Genomic DNA, 20,128 nt, shown 5'->3' with positions numbered 1-20,128 from the left:
GTTGATGAGCCAACCATGTGCCTCTTGGTACTCCACTGCCCTGTCCTGATGCTTGATTAACAAGCCCGGGTCTCTTGCTGTTATCAGGACATTGTCCAAGTAATGCCAAATTGCCATTCCCTCCTTCCTGAGTTCCGCCACTAAGGCAATCAGGATCTTGGAGAAGGTCCTTGGGGCAGTGGAGAGTCCAAAAGGAAAGCACCTGTATTGAAAATGTCTTCCTGCCACTGTAAATCTTAGAAAACGCTCTAAGCTGGTTACTGGTTGTTACCAGTAACTGCCACTAGATGTCGTATGTGGTAAAAAAAAAACATCAGAAAGTACTAGTTAGGAATCTTCCATCTAAGTGGCAAAGAACAAAGAGTAAAAGTATGTATGCATGTATATTTTTATTTGTATAGCGCTCCTTCAGGGCAAAGCACTGTACAGCAAAACAATAAATTAGAAGTAACAAAAAAGGGGTCATCGAAATTAAAAATAACTAAGTGCATTAATAAAAAATACAATTCACGTAAATATAAGATATAATTACAATACAGATTACGTGCTCAGTGTCAAGGAGACAAAAGGCTGGAGGACCCTACCCCGTAGGGCTTACAGTCTAAATGGGAGGGTAACAGACAGACACAATTTGAAGGGGTATTAAAGTGATGTAGGTTATAGTTTGTTACACTGTCAAATAAGTGCCAGTTCCCAGTTCAAGTGTTATCCAGGTGCTCCCAGAGGTGGCTACAAACACAGCATTGTTAACATTACACCATGTTTTTGGATCATTTCTGTTACTTATAGAGATGGTCTAGTTAATTTAAATATAATTGTATAAAACACAAGAGTCCCTAGGGATGTCATTGCTTAGAATCAGTGCTTAGTGATATCATTTGTGTCACGTTCACTGGAATATGTATATAATAATTACAAATATATCCTTTTGTAAAATATGAGGATTTTAGGTGTCACCTCACAGTTCAATGATCTGTACAAAAGCAGAAATTCTTTGGCTTCATGTTATTATTTTATTTTACAGTAAGAAGAACATTATTCCCTATATATATTTCCTTGCAGTATACAGGGTCGTCTTTACCTTCTTTGTTGCTCATTATATGTATTTAAACACAAAAAATAAAACCCACAATTGCACCTTGCCACTAGTCCTTTCAACCGCTATGCTTTTAACGATTACATTGTACTTAATATAGTGGGAAGGTGTAATTGTGGGTTCTCATTCTCTGCCCTTATTTGGTTTTGTGTTTGTTATTCATAAATTACCCTGCACAGCACTAAATTTAATTTTACCATTAGAGTATGTGGCAGTGCATTCACTGCAACATCTTACCTTTCATTAACCAGAACAGATTTTTGTGCCTCTTCTATTGGGTGTGATTATGCTGAAATTCTGAAAGAATGTTGCATTGAGTTAAAAGAAAATTGTATTTAGAAAACAGCTACCTTCCAGGGATTACTTGTCAGTAGGGATGCACCGAATCCAGGATTTGGTTCGGGATTCGGCCAGGATTCGGCCTTTTTCAGCAGGATTCGGATTCGGCCGAATCTTTGTGCCTGGCCGAACCGAATCCAAATCCTAATTTGCATATGCAAATTAGGGGTATGGAGGGAAATCATGTGACTTTTTGTCACAAAACAAGGAAGTAAAAAATGTTTTCCCCTTCCCACCCCTAATTTGCATATGCAAATTAGGATTCGGATTCGGTATTCAAAAAGCATCAAACGCTGGCGTCTTTTCCTTTTTTCAGAGTGATAGCCTGCAAATTTAACTGGTTCCCCCATATATTTTCTAACATATGGAACATTAACTATACATTGGGCTCATGTGTAGGCATGATATTAACTCTAATGTCTTTATTAAGGTTCCCTGGACATGTGTAATTAACAGTGGAAATGTAATGTATTTGCTGCAACATATTACATAAAGACGTCCATTCAACTTTAAATTTCCCGCCGTATGCAAATTAAACTGAGAGCAAGACCTCTAGCGAATTTGCGCTAGACAGAAATGAACGCTAGCGCATCTTTCGCTTTGAATTGCCTGCATTGCCGATGCAACGCTAGCTAAAAGTCACCAGTGTTCGGCGCCCACAACAAAACTCCACATTTTAGTGAATTAGCGATGTCTGAGCAAATTTTTGCCTGGTGAAGTGTAGCGATGGGTGCGATCAGTCACCGGTTAGGGAATCTTAGTGAAGTTAGTTGGTAATCACTAGATCTAGAAGACACTGTCAACAAACAGGTTGACTAAATTACCCTCCTGTTTCATTCTTTTCATTCAGATATTTGTATTAAAAGTTTACATAAAGATGAACCACCCCTTGCTTAAAATTTGCACAAAAGTGCATAAAGCTCTGAATACAGAAATGTTTCAGAAGCAGCTAAAATTTAAAATGTATATAAATGGCTGAAGTGCTCAGGGATAGAAATTTTGTTTTGCAGGCGTCCATTTCTGATTTCCACGAGTTTTTTGTGAAAATGTTCGAATTGCTCTATTTTAGTGAAAATGTTTGAATTGCTTGATTTTATCGTGAAAACGTGCAAATTGCTCGATTTTTAAGTTAAAACGTTTGAATTTCACGATTTTTTTGTGAAAACATTAGAATCTCCCTATTTTTTTATTAAATTCGCCCATCACTACTCAGGGAAGCTCCCTAGCCATTTTCTGACTTTATATCCTCTGTAAAGAACATATACTGTGTGTGTCCCTGAATTAGCACTAGAAGAACTATAATCATCCTTTATTTACTGTTGAGAGCTCTACTGAGTGGGGCACATTAGGAGGTACGATATTAATCCCCCGAAGTATTTGGGCTGGAATGGGCGTGTCTGAATTATTTGGGTGTGGTCGACAATGCCCGGGTATTGTATATTTAATTGTAAAGCTGTATGCATATGTCACCATGGGGTGTCTTGTCAGTAACGGGCAAAAGAATGTTTGAGTAGACGGGAAACGACTGAAGTAAACACACAAAGTAATGTTCTTGGTACTTTGATAGGAATAAAACGTTACTAGCTGCTACTTTCACACGCCTCTCTCCAGCTGTTAAACGCGGCGCCGCCCCTTAACCGGTAGCCCCGCCCTTTGGCTGAACAGTACCTGTCCAGTTTGCCGACACAGTCAGTGAAGGAGCTGAATTTGGCAAAGTCAGAGTGTGACATTTCTCGCTGTGCTCCGTGGGGAGAGAGTCAGGCTCCATTTCTGCGCTCCGCACACACACCTGCTCCTGTCTCCGGAACCTGCATTGAAGTGTAGCCAAGCTCCGCGGATAAGGGTAAGAAACACATGCTGCATCTTAATTGTATTGGCACAAGTTGTGCCCCGTGTGGAATTATTCAGAGCGGAGCAATCCCTGTTGCTGCCTGTTTCCTTCCCTGTATTTAGTTATACTGCATTTTCCTCTTTGTGCTGCAGAGAAAGAACAAATTAGTGAAATGAGAGAAGGTCATCCTAGTGTTCCAACTAGGCAGTATAATTAGGTGGATGGCACTGGGCATACTGTGAGGTAAGGAGGTAGGAGCAGTTACAGGGGCAGCTTAGCCAACAGTTGACTGTCTGTAATAAAACTTCTGCAAAGTGAAATGACAGTGCAATAAGTTATATCACAGAATACAAAGGTGTCCTATTTTGTATCTATAGTGGGAAAATACTGTATCTATAGTGGGAAAATACTGGCAGACCAAGAGATGTGATAGAACATATATGTGGATAATCCTCTGGAAAATTGTATATTCATTCAATTACTTATGTTTATAATTATATATATCTGTGTAATGATACATGTTGCTTGCTATCCATTACAGTGAGCCACCCTGCTGACACTGCAAGACTGCACATTTGGCACAGCCTCAGGTTCCTGCAATTACATTTATTGCTACTTTCTGTGTCCCCTGCCATTCGCTGCCAGCTCCATCTCTTGCAATGAGGTCTTATATTGCAATGTCACTGAGTTATATCGGCCTCTTGTGTGTTCAGCATCTGCCAGGCTCTGCGCCTCTGCCCTCTGCTCACCTGCTGCTGCTTCCCGCGCCCAGGTAGGTTTTCTAACTCTGTAATTAGCAGTATTGTATACACATTCATTGAACTAGATCTATCATAAGCGACATGTACAGGATATAAACACACAAGGGTATGTATGCAAGTGAGGTTATAATGTTTGTGTCATGCTTTGGGAAAATGTTTTAAGGAACAGTAACACCAAAAAATTAAAGTGTTTTAAAGTAATGAAAATATCAAGCACTGTTGCCCTGCACTGGTAAAACTGTGCTGTTTGCTTCAGAATCACTTCTATAGTTCATATAAAAAAGCTGCTGAGTAGCAATGGCGGAAATTGAAAAAAGGCATATATGGCACAGGATAAATAATGGATAACAGACAACATTATGTTCTACAGAGCTTATCTGCTATCTGCTGTGTAACTTGAGCCTTTTCTCTTTTGAATAGCTGCCCCCATGGCTACACAGTGGCTTATTTATATAAACAATTAGGGATGAACCGAATCCGGATCCTAATTTGCATATGCAAATTAGGGGCAGTGAGGGAAATCGCATTACTTTTTGACACAAAACAAGGGAGTAAAATGTCTTTCCCTTCCCATCCCTAATTTGCATATGCAAATTATACGGTATTCAACCAAATTTTTCACGAAGGATTGGGGGGTTCGGCCGAATCCAAAATTTGGTGCATCCCTACAAACAATAGTAGTGTTTCTGAAGCAAATACAGCAGTTTTACTAGTGCAGGGCAACATTGCATTATATTTTTATTACTTTATAACAATTTAATTTTTTTGATGTTACCGGCCCTTTAACTCTAAACTAAACTAAACTGCTTTTAGAGGTTTATATAATAAAAAACGCTAAGTTTGCCCAGGAGCACTAACCCATAGCTATGGTTTACTACTACTGGGCAAACTTAGTGCCTTTAATTACATATGGGGGTTATTGTCTTATAAATGCACTATAGGGACTATATGCTCTATATGGACTATTATTACTAGAACAATATTTGTGTAATATGAGCCTCTGTTAGTGATGTCCATCTTTATCGTCATATTCTGCTCCTTTTGTAGCCAAAACCTGATGCAATAGTGATAGAAGAGTAAATCTTCAGTCTTACATGGCAGATTTAGTCAAACAGCATGGTCGATTGATAACGGTTAAACTTTCAGCTCAAGATTTCCTAAACAGCTTGTAACATGATAACCAAACAGGTGAGGTGCCTGCTATGTACTGCTTTATTCACAATGTCCAAGAATTTTATTCAGAGGTTGTAACTGAAGCAATTTTTTAAATCTGTCAGCATTAGTCAAAGTTAACTGGAGTCGAGTCAGCTCCACACCCACAAATTATAAGGACCAGCATGGATGCCACTCACATAAATTCTGTATGCAAACACTAGATGTAAGTGGTGTTCTATTAATGACTAATGAGAATGGGTGGAGGAATGGGTGGAGGGGTTAAAATCATATTTTTTATGTGTATGGTTTCAATTAAAAAATTTTTGTTAGAGCATGTTAGTTTGTCTTCCGCTAATTCATATTAGAAGACACAGTTTAAAGTCAGAGGCATTTAAGAGGGTGTTTTTCCGCCAGCGTACTTCTATGCATGACACTATTAAAGGCTTAAATCACTGTATGGAGGGCACCAATGAGAGTCATTTTTGGCTAGATGATTAAATATATTTTTCTGGATACTCCTAAACTATATACAGTATTAGCAAAGGTGGCTGCATTGTTACTTTGTTAGCCAGGACCTGTGACATTAGATTACCACCGGCAGAGACTCCTGTGTAAACCCCTACCTGTCTGAACCCCTATCCCCACTCTTTGTGTCATAACTGCTGGGGCTTGCTAGTACAGAGAGCAATTTTACACTCTCATATACAAAAAGAGCCATGAACTGACATGAAGTGAAGCTGGTGTCATTTTTCAATCCAAAATGAAACTGTACGTTTTAAGTGACATTAACATTTCCTTCTCTAAGATATATGTTAACATACATACATATACATACATAGAATGCCTTATGTCCAAACAGTGGGGCAAATTCACTAAGAATCGAAGTTGCGACAGGCGCAACTTCGCCGCTCTTCGCCGCTCTTCGCCGCTCTTCGCCGCACTTCGCCGCACTTCGCCAGGCGAATTTTCGCCAGCGCTCCGCAAATTCACTAAAATGTGAAGTTGCGCACAGGGGTAGCGTAAGTTTGCGAAGTTGCGCTAGCGTTGTTTCGCTATATAAAGCGAAGTTGCACTAGCGAAGGCTAATTTGCATACGGCGCGAAATTCAAATTTCAATGGAGGAACACGTATCTGCACTACAAATGCCTAGAAAACCTTCAAATCAGCCAATAAAAATTTTATTTTGCCCTACACATGTGCCCACTGTCTAGGTAAGTTGCCATGAGTCAGGAAATGTAGGGGGGAGGAAGGGGAGCCCCAAAAATTTTTCGATCTTTTTCAGCCTATCACCCGTCATGTAGAAAACACGCCAGCGTTTTTTGGGACTTAGAAAATTTTTTGACTTTTTTTGAAACAATCCCTATCTACTCTATTGCGCTTCGCCAGGTCTGAGGTGGCGAAGGAAGTCTAGCGTAAAAGGTAGCGTTCGCTACACTGCGCAAGTTAGTGAATTTGCGTAGTTTTGTCGCTAGCGAAAATTCGCCTGGGGTAAGGTTGCGAAGTAACACTAGCGAAACTACGCCAGCGTTCGTTAGTGAATTTGCGCAGTAGCGAAAATGCCGAACGCTAGCGAAAAAACGCTAGCGTTCGGCGCTTCTCACCTTTGTGAATTTGCCCCAGGGTGTTTTCTACCCCTTGCCAAAGAGCAGACTTATCACGTCAGATTTAAGGTAGCTGGCAGTTACTAACTGTTTTCTATCACTTCATATAAAAATATTATTTATTATCAAACTCTTTTCAAGCAAGTTAAAATAATGGAATGTTTATTGCAGCAAGTTCTTCACTGGCTTCTATGACTGGGTTTTGGCCATGCACATAAAGAAGTAGACCAGTCAGGGATATCTGGCCTGTGGCTATGTACATTTCAGTGAACCGTAAAGCTCCCCATAGACGCGACGATTCTTCTTGCCGAACGACCGATTTTAGGGAAGCCCGACCAATTATCGTGTGGTTAGTGGTATTCAAACGATCGTACATCTTACGATTTTTCGGCCGACATCTGTCGGGAAATTGATCGGCCAGGTCAAAAAATCTTTGTCGGTCCCAGTGCAATCTCTCTATGTTTGCAGGGCCAAGCAGGCAGCTCCCCTTTGTTTTCCTGGTAAATTGGTCTTTTTAGTTGATGGTAAATTCGTACGATCGTACGATCGTTCTGAGAAGATCGTGGTCTCGCGATCAGGATCTGATCTTTTAAAAATCTCAACATCTATGGCCAGCTTAAGAGTGTTAGAAGGATTGTATCAGTGCACAACCATGTATTTCATAAGCAGCCATTCACATTGCAATGTGCGATAAGTGAGGAGTAATGATATGAAGGTGCAGTATTTGGACTCATTAAGGTTTGATACCATATGCAAGTACCATGGTCACATTATATCACCATGTTGCAGGAAACAAATGCCATACAGGACAATAATTGTGCAATGTTTCATATTACAAATGTAAACAAAAAAAGGAGGAAGCCAATTGGAAGTGGGTTACAAGAGCTACAGGAGATAACTGTGGAAGAGAATAAATTTGCTACATTTTGGGCCAGACAGCTTATTTAGCAAAAAGTTAACTTGAGAGCTACAAATAACTTTTTAGTGTAAAATAGTGCTTGAAATCTTACCACTTTGTTGTCCTATTATATATCCTCCCAATGGATGCTATGACACCATTTAAATAAAACAAACTAAAGTATGCTGCGACATGGATTCATGTCGTGCCCATAACAAGTGGTAGATACATTTTTGGTGTTATAGACAATATCATACACAACGTGGATGCTAAAATATTAGAAACCCTCTGTTCCAAATTTCCTACTGTCAACCAAATTGCTTCCACTGACACCTTATTTTCATATTGTTTGGGTCTTCTGCATATTGTCCATTTGCTTCTCCCTACCATCCCTTTGTGTCCTGAGTGAGACTGCTATCTTCTGACTATGCTGCAAATGTTTTCCACCATCAGTTCTACATGGAGTCCCTTATTACCATTATACCTGTAGTGTACTATGTTTGGCCTATGAGTATGATTGGCCTAAACATCTAGGGGTTGAATCCATCATGTTGAACAGTTCTAAGCTTTGATGCTCTTTAATTTTCTCACACCAACAGCATTTAGTTCCTCCCACCCTGTATTGTGAGGGCAACTGAAGCTGGCTGTCCAATTTCCTTGGAAACAGAATATCTTATTCCAAGGTCCATATACTATTAACTAGTAATTCCCTGTTGCCAGATCTTCAGTTCTGTTATATTGCCATTGATATTGGCCAGAATGTGGTTTCAACAAAATTTATTTCACATGCCCATAATGAAGCTAGCTGATTCTGATCTATTTTCTATAACTAATCATTTACCAAATCCTATATTTAAAATGATTATGATGATGAAGTAGAGATGATTTTCAACTTGGTAGGTTTGCTGAAGCTCAATATAAAGTCTTACTCTGCTCTGCAAACAATTATGCTGGTGATATTTCCAATAGATTTGATTCATTGTTTACCTTGGCTGACTTTCCTGGTACTAAGCACATGCTGACATTAAACAGATAAATGATGAAATATGTTTTAAAATAATTTATTTAAAGTATTACTTTTTGATTCATAAAACTACAGCACATTTAACATCCTCAAATTCATATATATGTGCATAAAGTATACTTCAAGGGTTCATTAACCAACTCAAGTGCAACTGCAAATTACTAAAATTAACCAGTAGACCTTTAGATCAGTAGATCGCAAGGCAGCCAAAAAACAGCTTGTCTAAATCACCCTCCTATTTTATGCTTTTCATTCAGATATTTATAATGTTAAGGTCACATAAGAAATAGTCTTTTGTTAAAATATAGCAATATAAATTCTCTCATGAATCATTATAATATTTAATTAGTATTTTCCATGGAACAGAATGCTCACAATACTTTTGTGGATGTAGATCATAATGGGACATCATCACTAAAAGTAGACCTCGCATTAGTAAAGTATGGGCACTCCTGGCCTAAGGGGTCATGTACCTCCTATTGGGTACATTTTGGTGCTTTTTCACTCAAAGAAACAGCATTTTTTTAAATGTTCTGATACTAGTGTACAAATCTAAGCTTCTATATGCAAATGCTCTAATTCAGTTATATTTATATTTTATTAATTTTTGCTTGGCTTTTATAAACAAATAGTCATTATACATGTTTGCCTTCCTTATTTATAGTGGCTTATTGACAAAAAAAATCCTTATCTCTTATCTCAAAACAAAATGTACAACATTTCTGCCCTACTTCTTTAGTTAAGCTTTAGTTCTCCTTTAAACCACATTTTAACGAATACCCATTTGCTTCTACTTTACATTATTGTTGCTGAGTGAGAGAGTCTACTTCACAATAAGGGCAGAGACACATGTGGAGATCCAGGGAGATTTAGTTGCCCGGTGACAAATCGCCTCTTTGTCGGGCGACTAATCTCCCCAAACTGCCTTCTCGCCAGCTAGAATCTAAATAGCTGGCGGGATGGCACTCAGAGAGCTTCATTTTCCGAAGTTTCATCTTGAGACCCCCTAAAAAAAAGGTGATTTGTAGCCGGGCGACTAATCTCCTCGAATCTCCACGTGTGTCTCTGCCCTAAGGTAATAAAATTATGCGGCGGCATGCCGCCCAGCCGCTTTAAAATCAGATGCGCATGAGCATTTACGCATATTCAAGTTATGCGCATATATGCGAACACACAAGGTGAGGGGAGAGACACACGGAGGGGAAAGCAGAAGGGGAGGCGGACGGGGAGGGGATGGGGAGAGAGACGAGGATGCGGAGGGGGAAGCAGAAGGGGGGGAAGATGCGGACGGGGAGGGGAGAGACACGCGGATGCGGAGGGGGAAGCAGACGCTGAGGGGGAAGCAGAAGGGGACAGGGGGAGATGAACAGAGACCGCCTAGGGGCACCCTGTTTGTAAATCCAGGCCTGATTGCTGCTACAGAACTGAGAAAAGGATGTTAAGTGGCCAGAGATGGCGACCACCAACCCTACTGTGCTACTCCAATTTTATTATCAAGAAGAGGCAAATGGGTCAGTATTGGGGAATCCTAGTTTTGCAGGTCTCACTAACTGCAGGCAGTAAGGACAGGATTGTTCTGCGCCCAGCAATTCTGCGTTTGTCCCCACCCAAGCTGGATTTATTATTTGACACTTGGGATACAGAGAGCAGACCCAGTGTAGAGGTGGTGTATACATGAGCATTAAGGGGTGCACTCTTGCACACTGGTGTGGGGTGTTAGTTAATGATCCCTATGATTTCCCGAATAGTAGTTTGTGCATTATAATAAAGAAAAATATATACTAATATAACAGGCCAAAATATTGCAAGTGTTACAGATCATTTTCACATTCCAATATGTTTTATTAGCAAAACAATGTGTACATATACTAAAAAAGGAAATCTGCAATATTTTCCCACTATTCCACGTGAAAGCAGATACATACAGCTTGTGATTCCATTGAGAGTCTGGTACATGAATCACTTGCCTCACTGCAGGTAGTACGTGTGAAACTGCAGGCAGCCTCCCCTCCTCCACAGCCTTTTACTCTGCTGTAATCCTGTCCCTTTCATCTTTTACTTATCCCTCCACCTCCTTTCCCACCCCATTTCCCCTCTCCTTTTCAGTACATGCCTTTTGCCAATTCTTCCTATCAAGCACACATGCTTTTACAAGAAAGTGGATTAAAGGACAAGGAAAATCAGTTTGTTAGACACACAACACTGAATAACATCTCCTAAGTTGGCCATACACCTATGTGCGTGACAAGGTTGACAAACAAACAGATATTTGCCCACTCACACACTGGGCCAAACCAGAGTGATTCGATTTTTGGCCTGCGAACAAAAATCAGATCATACCACAGGCCTACAGAGACCTGCCAGTTAGGGCAGATCTGGGAGTAAAAAGCAGCCCTAGTAAAAAAAAATCAAAGCCCACATATAGAAGTGTGAAAGCAGCCAGTCCCCACAAGTTAAAAAATTTTTGGTGGGCCCCTACAAGTTGAAAAAGAAATGGTGGTCTGGGCCCCCCGTAAAAGAAACAACAAACACTGGTGGTCGTGGAGCCCCCCAGTGGCGGAACTACCGGGGGAGCAGGGGGTGCGAGCGGGACAGGGCCCGCACCCCTCAGGTCCCTCCCGGCAGCCCGCACGCCATTGAAAATGTGGGCAAATGTGGGCCGTACGGAGGGGGGCGGGGCCCGGCTGCGCGTCACGCACCAGGACCCGCCCCCTCTAGGATCGCTACTGGAGGCCCCCCCCACAAGTTAAAAAAAATTGGTGGACAGGGCCCCCCATAAAAGTAAAAAAAGCATTGGTGGTCTGGGCCCCCACACTGTTAAAAAAATGGTGGCCAGGGCCTCCGCCACACAAGTTGGCTAGGGTCCACCCATAAAAGTAAAAAAAATGGTAGTTGCCCCCCCCCATAAAAGGGGGAGCTTCTCTTTGGCTCCCTTCAGTGGCTTTGCTTTGCTTCCCTCAGCAGTAGTGATGTGCGGGCTGGGCCGAAACCCGCGGGTTCGGGGCGGCTCCTACACAAAATCTTCGGGTCGAACCTAGCACTGCCGTCTTCTGGCACCTAATTTTATAGACTCACACCCACCCTGTCCTTTTTGTGACATCACTGTGGGCCAGGGCTGGCGTGCGTCTATAAATAGAGGGGGAGCGCCAGGCCGGGTATGGGTGCCGGATGCAGGTTGAGAATTTCTTGACCCACACACCACTATTCAGCAGCTTCCCGATCGGCCCACTTAAAGGTCACAAATCACCCAAAAAAATATTCAAAATCATATTTTATCATATTAGTAACTTTAATTACATGATATCAAGGCATAGAGGAGGGGCAGATAATATTTGATTGACAGTTAGGATTTTTAAATGAGCTTAAAACAGCTATGAATGCTTTAATAAAAAATACAAATTGGATTTCATGTTTAATTTGAAAAGGACTTTTATTATACAGATTTTTGTATCTGGGTGACAGGTCCACTTTAAGATTCTTTAGAGCTGCCCATTGGGCATTTGTCTGAACGGACAGATTGCAAGTCCAGCCCTGCTGCCAGGCAAAGACCGTATCAGTGCACAGTTGTGATCCTGGTTTGACAGGATTTTGAAACCTGCCCAGTAGATAGCTGATTTCCGTCTTGGGTTCTTTCTATCAGAGCTCCCTGCAATCACTTGTTCTACCAATGATCCCCTGTGCCACCCAGTAGTGTTGCATCAAGCCTTATCCAATCTGACCCTGGCTCAACCACCCCCTTATATATTTCTAACCTTAGGGCAGGGCTACCATCAGAAATGTTGGGGCCCTGTCCAAGTTATTTATATAGTCCATGAACACAAGCATTTAGTACCAGCCCGCACCCCCTGTGTGTGTGTACACAAATGATCATCAAGATGGGACAAAAGGTTGAACTTGATGAATGTATTTTCTTTCAACTACAGCTACTATCGACTCAATTATGTGGAGCGCTCACCTCCCCAAATCACACTTTTGTAGTGTCAGGTGCTGTACTGTGAGACCCACTCCTGTCACTGGGTCAAATCAATATCCAGAAAAAAAGCCAGCAGCACACCGAATCTGGTTGTAGTTGTGTTCAAAGATGAAAATTTATTTAGCCCATATGCAAAAAGGCAACGTTTCGAGCCTACCAGGCCCTTTATCCTTTTTCAACTACTGTTACAGCTACTGTGAAACAAACTTAATAAATAATCAATAAATAATTTTACTGAAAAGCAGGGGTGTAATTATAGAGGCCTAATTATAGAGGCCCTGTAACTGGTCAATACAACCACAGTGGCATGGCATTAGTGTCTTGGGTTTATATAGGGCAAATAAAAAACAGACTTCTTTCTTTTGTTTGACCTTATGCATAGAGCTAATATAATGCTTCCCATGGACAACAGCCCTGTAAGAGAAATGCTCAGACCATTAACTCAACAATGTTTTTCAGGAATCATCAGAGTTTTTACATCTTGTGGAGTGAAGTTAAGTTGTGCGGGGACATGGGATGGCTAGAATGAGGTATGATCTGAGTAAAATGGGACAAAGTCTAGGAATAAGAGGGCCTGGCCAAAAATCACCCAGTTTTATGTCCAGGGAGGTTGATGCCCATTGAAATTCTAAGTGGCACTACTGCATGCAGCACAATGATCAAGGACAAAAACCATGGACATTACAATTAAAGGTGTTTGAAAGGTGTATGAAAGCCAGAATGTGAGCCCCAAATCTAGCAGTGCCACAGTTGACAACCACATTTGTTTCTTTTTGGAGCTACTGCCATTGGGTGTCCTTTAAATTTATTGTGCTCATATTTACTTATCAGTACTTTTGTTTATCACATTGGTATTCTGGTCCGTATGGTAAGAGATAAATATACGTAAGCCAGCTAACGACCTGAAGAAGAACTGACTGCTGGCAACATTCTTTGTAAAGTCAGAACCAGAGAACAAACATGGTTAAACATATACTTTATTTGCTGATACAGGTACCATCAGGACCGCCGTCAGAAATCACAGGGCCCCATACGAATAATCTCCTGGGCCCCCTGGGCTACGCCCACCGCAAGCCCCACCTACATGTCCGCCCTCCCCACCCCACAGGTCCGCCCCCCACCACACAGTAAAAAAACAAAAAAAATATTGGTGGCTAGGGTTCCCACATGTTAATAAAAAATAAAAAGATATTGGTGGTCAGGGCCCCCCATAAAAAAAACATTTGTGGCCAGGGCCCCCCATTAAAAAAATATTGGTGGCTAGGACCATGAGAAAAACAAATTGGTGGCAAAAATTGGTGGCCAGGGCCCCCACCCCCACATTATAAGAAAATTGGTGGCCAGGGCCCCTTAAACGTCCATACCTTCCCGAAGTCAGCAGCTCTCAGAAAGATGGGGGTCCGGCTAATCAAGTAAGTGTGGCGTGGCAGGGCCCCCCTTACCCTCAGGGCCCCCTACAACTCTCCCCCCTGTCACCCCCTGATGGCTGCCCTGGGTACCATGTGTAGCCATTGAACATGTTTAATTAATGTAAAGGTGCTAAGAATTATATTTTACTCACATTTTTGGGTGGTTCGTATAGCCTGCATTTGGGGAGGTGTAGCATGCTCTGGAACTTTCTGTTCTTCCAGGATAAATTGCGTGCCAGTTACTAACATTTACTGGCTCAAGGACTATGGAGTAGTGCTGGGATGTGCTCCTACCCACCTAGTGACCTATAATATCACTGATAGTCACTTAATTTGTTCAGCAGTTGAATATTAGGCCCTATATTTAACTTAAATAAATGTATAAAAGTATGTTAGATCCCTAGAAGTTTATTGGAATCTTCTCTCTAGGGTTTTCCTTCCCTGAAATAAAATGTAACTTTATAAGTTCACAGGTCAGACTTTGATACTTCTAATTGAGGTTAATTCTTTGATGCAAAGATTCGATTGTTTGAATCCTCGATTCGATTGTTGGAATCCTCGAACGTCCCCATCTCCCAACCTGCCACTAACCATTCCAATCAAATAAAGTAGAAAAGAACAGATCAACCGATGTTCTGCCCCTGACAGCAATCGTACGAAAGTTATGTCCAACAAAAGCTAGTGACAGTCTCCCACTGAAAATCGTACGATCAGCAATACACGCATAGATATTACCCGCAGCCGACAGAAATCTTTTAACCTGTCCGATCGACCAAACGACCAATCTCCACTGGACGAAAAATGTCGGGACTCTCCATACACGGTCCGAAAATCGTACGAATACTCGATTCGTACGATCTGATCTTTGCGTCTATGGGCAGCTTTAAAGTAGATGTCCCATTTGCAGATTAGTGCTCATTCTCTACGTGCAATATTGCTGCTCCACAGTGAACTGCCATGGGTCTTCATTCAAACACAGCAAACAAATGAACGTTTGTTTTGAGTCCTCCTTTATTAAACAAGTACACATGGTTATAAAGGCCTTTTGAATGTTATATCAAATTACATAGTTTTTTCTCTCCTTCTCCCCTATTCCAGTTTCTCTCTTCTGCACCATGCTCTTTGCCTCTTTTACTCCTTTACTAATTTGCTGTTCCTGAAGTGTAAAACTGCACGTCCTCCACTAAATGAGGCAAATGTCTTACATTTTTAGAAATTTAACTCTATGGGGTTATTTATTAAGCTCCTAATTTTTCTAGTCAGACTTTTAAAGGGGAAAATACAACTCAATTTTTTTCGGGAATGTCTTAAAAGGCTGATGAAAAAAGTACTCCCACTCATACCTGCTGAGAACATGTAAAAGTCAATGGCACATGTCCCGTTAACAATTTAAAGATTTTCTAGGTTGCGCTGAGTTTCCAAAAAAATAGTAGCTTTCAGGCTATGAAATCGTAGGATTCAGGTGCAAAATCCGAAAAAATCGTAGGATTCTGATTTTTTACGATTTTTTTTTGCGACTTTTTACGCACAAGAAAAATTTGTGAAAATAAATAGATAAATGGGGGGGGGTCTGTGTGGATTTGGTGGGAGCAATTTTCAGAAAATAGTCAGAACTTTTTGGGCTTTGATAAATAACCCCCTGAAAGTTACCATGGACAGCTTTTTTTGAGTAAGCACTTATGTGGATCAGTATATTTTTGATAAGGGACATTTGGTTTTCCATCCAGTTGGGGAATTTCACATTATCCAATTGACTTGGTCATGGGCAGATAAGAAAGACAATCAAAAAAATTTATAAGGAGCAAGGCCCGCTCTGTGTACCCAGCTAACCACACAGAAAAGGATTAAAATTACAATGTGAACCGGGTTCTATGTAGGTGGCTAGCTGCTGCAAATAGAACATATGATACAATTTTTGTGCTGATTTGTAAGTCAGGAGCTGGCTGCAAAGGGGAAGAAATTGTTACTCCCCCTAAATAAATGAATGAGCCTCACTTTTTGTGTTACTTTAGTGAATGAACCAATTGATTTACAGACTCAGCTTTGTAATGTCTATGATTTATGATGGGATTGTAAAGAAGGATTGTGTGCAATGTTCTGTTCAAAAACGTTTCAGTAAGTGGATCAGGGCCAGAGAGTGCAGAGGAGTGTATGAAATGGGAAATTGGAGGAATACGGTTTGGCTTGAGTTGTGCTCCTAAGGGGGGAAGGCTTGGCTGCCATAGTGAGTACGTGTGAGCTTGCACATTATCCCGTGTGCTGCAGGCATGAAAACTGTGACATTCAAATCTAAACATTGTTGGTTTTTTTTCACTTAAATTGTTTTTCTCTTACGAGCACGTCTGTATGAACAGTTTCGTACAAAAACCCACTGTTTCTGCTCAAATATCCAGTTTGTGGTCTGTCTCATTTCTGACACTCCCTGTCTCTTTACATAAAGAAAGTCATACACATCAGATTTCCAATTCATTGAAAATATTCTGCCCTTTGCTGTTCAATGGGATGTTAAAGTTACTGCCTTTAATATTTCAGGAATCCTTCAGCATAGAAATCAGATTGGGCCCCTCCTGCATCATGTAATTGTACTTTCATTCATTTATATTCAACTGAAAAGGAAGAAAGGAATGTTGAAAGTGCAAATCTGAATCAAATTAGTTGCCGTGAGTCCAAACAGAAACAGGAGTTCGTTATTCTGTGACAACTGTAAATATTGTTACAACATTCTGTAACATTGCTGGGCCTTGTAAATCAGACTGTAACTGATAGCACAATTCTGTTCCCGGTGAGCCTCAGTTCTCTAATAGAACTAAAGGCATTTGCATTAACCTATACAGAGGAGGGTGCCCTAACACTGCCTGGAACTTTCATTGTGAATTTCTGAGTAGTGATGCAAGAAGTACACATATTTAACACAAGAGTAGTGAGAAATTGGCCTGATTTCTGAAGAAATCAGTTATCAACTTGTTTTTTCTATTTTATATAAAAGATCTGTCAAATGGCAGTGAAACCAGTGATTTGTTCTGACTGCACACATTTGGGTGGGGTAAGGGTGGTGGAACCTGATGATGAACAGCAGAAGTTAAAAAAAAAAGTAATTAAAAAAGTATCTTCAGTTTCAGCAAACATAGGTCTGTGGGGGGGGGGAGAGTGAGCTTACTATAAAAGACAACTATGAATATATGTTACATGTTTGAATTTGAAGAGCCAATTAAAATATATTTAAATATAAAACAGGATTATTTGTGCATTGTAGAGTAAATGTAATGGTTTTGTTTTCTGTTATTTTACGTATGAAATGTGTAAATGGTTTACATCTTCTGAGTTCAGGTACCTTTAGTGTATTCTCAAAGTAGAACAACTAGGGAAAGGTTGTTGGCCACTGTGCATGCATTGCTGGACTTTTAAAGTTAAATATGAAAAGTCAAAAAGAGATTTATTTTACAATTTTATTGTGACTTTTTACGCACAAGAAAAATTTGTGAAAATGAATAGATAAATGGGGAGGGGAAGTCTGTGTGGATTTGGTGGGAGTAATTTTCAGAAAATAGTCATAACTTTTTTGGCTTTGATAAATAACCCCCTTAAAGTTACCAAGGACAGCTTTTTTTGAATCCGCACTTATTGAGGTCAGTATATTTTTGATTAGGGACATTTGGCTTTCCATCCAGTGGGTGAATTTCACAATATCCAATCAACTTGGTCATGGGCAGATAAGAAACCTTTGGCTGACAATGATGAGAGTCATAGGTTTAGATCCAGTGGGAAGAAGGTTTAACATCTCTGAGGATAGTTATGAGATATTCTAGATATACACTGGCAATGGAGCACCCATGTCAGTGTCAGTTACCCATTATCTTAAAGGTTTACTTACAATTTCTGCACTTAAGACCTATCACAGATTTAACAAGGAGAGAGGAAGAAATAAGAAAGTCTTGGCAGAGACAGGACAAAATAGAAACAAATCAATTGTATCCAACCCTATAATATAACATAAAACAACACAGCACTATTTAAACTAAAATATAAATGGAAACTGTATATAGAAGATGTCATACAAGGAAGCAGGAAGGGTTATTAAATTGAGAAATATAGTTGATTGGTGTCTATTAAGCAATTTCGGTGTTCTAGGTTGGAGTAGGTAGCCGGAAATTGGCTGAAATGCGTCCTACTTACTGTGTGGATGAGCAGCTCAGTTCTGCTGACTGGATAACATTAGAGATGAACCTTGGACCTGCAGTCATGCGAAAATCAGAAGTGGCTTTTTCTGCTCTCAGTCACACACTTGCTTAATGCTCATCTGCTTACACATACACAGTTTGGCAGGTGAATTTCCTAATAATACATTTGCAGAGACATACATGGGGAAACAAAGGACAGCAGCATAAAATACTTTAATAGAAATGGACAAACATAACTTAAAATATATTTCTACCACTTTTTCTTCTCCAGGGAACCCCCTGACAGGGAAAAACGACCAAAGGAAGGGCCCCTGATAGAGTTGTCACTCTTCACTCCATCTTTAACTGAGACAAAGCTTGATCTTAAGACCCTGAAGAGGAAGAAGAGGCACATTCGTCGTTCTCATGGATCTCGTCTCATGCGTGTGGGCTGTTCCCTGGGGACTTGCCAGGTACAGATCCTTAATCATCGACTTTGGCAGTTGATGGGACAATCAGGAAAAGAGGATTCACCAATTCAACTCAGCAACCCACACAGTTACGGCTAAAGCACCAGATATCACACAATACCTGATACAAGAACATCCAGTGCTTGTTCACCAGATAGTGTGAAAAACTCAGAAGTTATAGTAAATAGACAGCATTAAAATCTCAGTGTCTGTCTCATTCCTCTCCATATTTCTGCATTACTTTAATTCTGCCTTTATAAATTGCCTTTATGTCTATTGTGACTTTTATCCTTGCTGTGTCCTGACTGTTGTTTACCCAATTCTCAACATTTTGCATTAGATACAAAACATTTTGGTTCTGCAGATCATCCTGTTTTACATCTATCATTGCATCTACCCAATGTACACACAATACTGCATCAATATTGGTTAGCTATAGCCACCCTGGATAGCTGCTAAGTTTTCTGGCTAGTTTAGCAGCCTTAGGCCTACTATATTTTATGCATCTTACAATAATGAACCTTGCTTGACAAGCTCACATTGAACTCATGTATTAAACTGCAATTATACTGATCAATGGTCAGGATTACTTGTCGAATTTTTGTCTGGACTTTCCTATTGGGTAAAAAAAATACCCTGTTGTAAGAGAGAGAGTCCCAAGTTGATGTTTGATAAAGTTAAGCATATGTTCTGCTAATTCCATGATGTTTTGGCCACTTTGGGGAGGATGTGTTTCACTGTAAAAAATAATACAGTTCCTTTAGCGTTCACCATAGACACTAATAAGAATTTACAGCGAAGCTTAGTTGATGGACCAAGATATACTGAGACTTTCTAAGGCAACCACACAATTCAGTGAATTGTATCCATGTCTAACAATGCCTACTATTTACAGGAGATGCTTTAATCAAATGTTATTCTATGTCAAATACCTGAATCACAAATGTGCAATTGGTTAAAGTCTTTGAAAAATTCAACCTTTGGCCTATCAGATAAGAAGCAAGGAAGTATACTAAATAGGAACAAGAGCAGATAGAGATTTAATTAGTATAATTTGTAATAATTGTATATCAAAAAAAAAATTACAGAGGCAATGCAGAGACAATTAATGGACTAAATTATTTTCCTATATAACTTAGCAACACATGTACAGTATGGATACTTGGTTGTGGTAGTACACAAACATGGTGTCTGTTTCTGGCACATGACATGGTTCTTTATCATTCTAGACAGAATGGAATAGTTGGTAAAACTAGAAAAAGAAAATGGCACATAAGCATTAACAAATATTAATCATTTCTACACTTTCAACAATTACGCACTATTTCTAGAGAGTACAATATTTTTATTGAAAATACCAATTCTTATAGTGTTTTTTAGGTCCAGTTATTAAATTTGTATACTCTTCTTAGAT

At 40.1% G+C, this 20,128-nt stretch overlaps 1 protein-coding gene across 1 annotated transcript; it reads left to right on the top strand.

Moving 5' to 3' along the window:
- Positions 1-2,845: 2,845 nt before the first annotated feature.
- Positions 2,846-19,419, top strand: LOC108713020 (protein ADM2). Its single transcript, XM_018255675.2, has 3 exons — positions 2,846-3,278; positions 3,808-4,038; positions 18,537-19,419. Exons 2-3 carry the CDS (start codon positions 3,926-3,928, stop codon positions 18,811-18,813), a joined length of 390 nt encoding a protein of 129 aa, XP_018111164.1. The 5' UTR covers positions 2,846-3,278; positions 3,808-3,925; the 3' UTR covers positions 18,814-19,419.
- The last annotated feature ends 709 nt before the right edge of the window (positions 19,420-20,128 follow it).

The sequence above is a fragment of the Xenopus laevis genome, chromosome 3S (assembly GCF_017654675.1).
Source record: "Xenopus laevis strain J_2021 chromosome 3S, Xenopus_laevis_v10.1, whole genome shotgun sequence".
Classification (NCBI taxonomy): Eukaryota; Metazoa; Chordata; class Amphibia; order Anura; family Pipidae; genus Xenopus; species Xenopus laevis.
This window is presented reverse-complemented; position numbering and strand designations above follow the sequence as displayed.

What these genes read in the sequence shown, in the direction of transcription:
- LOC108713020 (XM_018255675.2), top strand. Translation starts at nt 3,926, where the DNA reads ATGAGGTCTTATATTGCAATGTCACTGAGTTATATCGGCCTCTTGTGT. An exon ending in CTGCTGCTTCCCGCGCCCAG is followed by an intron (nt 4,039 to 18,536) that starts GTAGGTTTTCTA and finishes TTTCTTCTCCAG; the next exon opens with GGAACCCCCTGACAGGGAAA.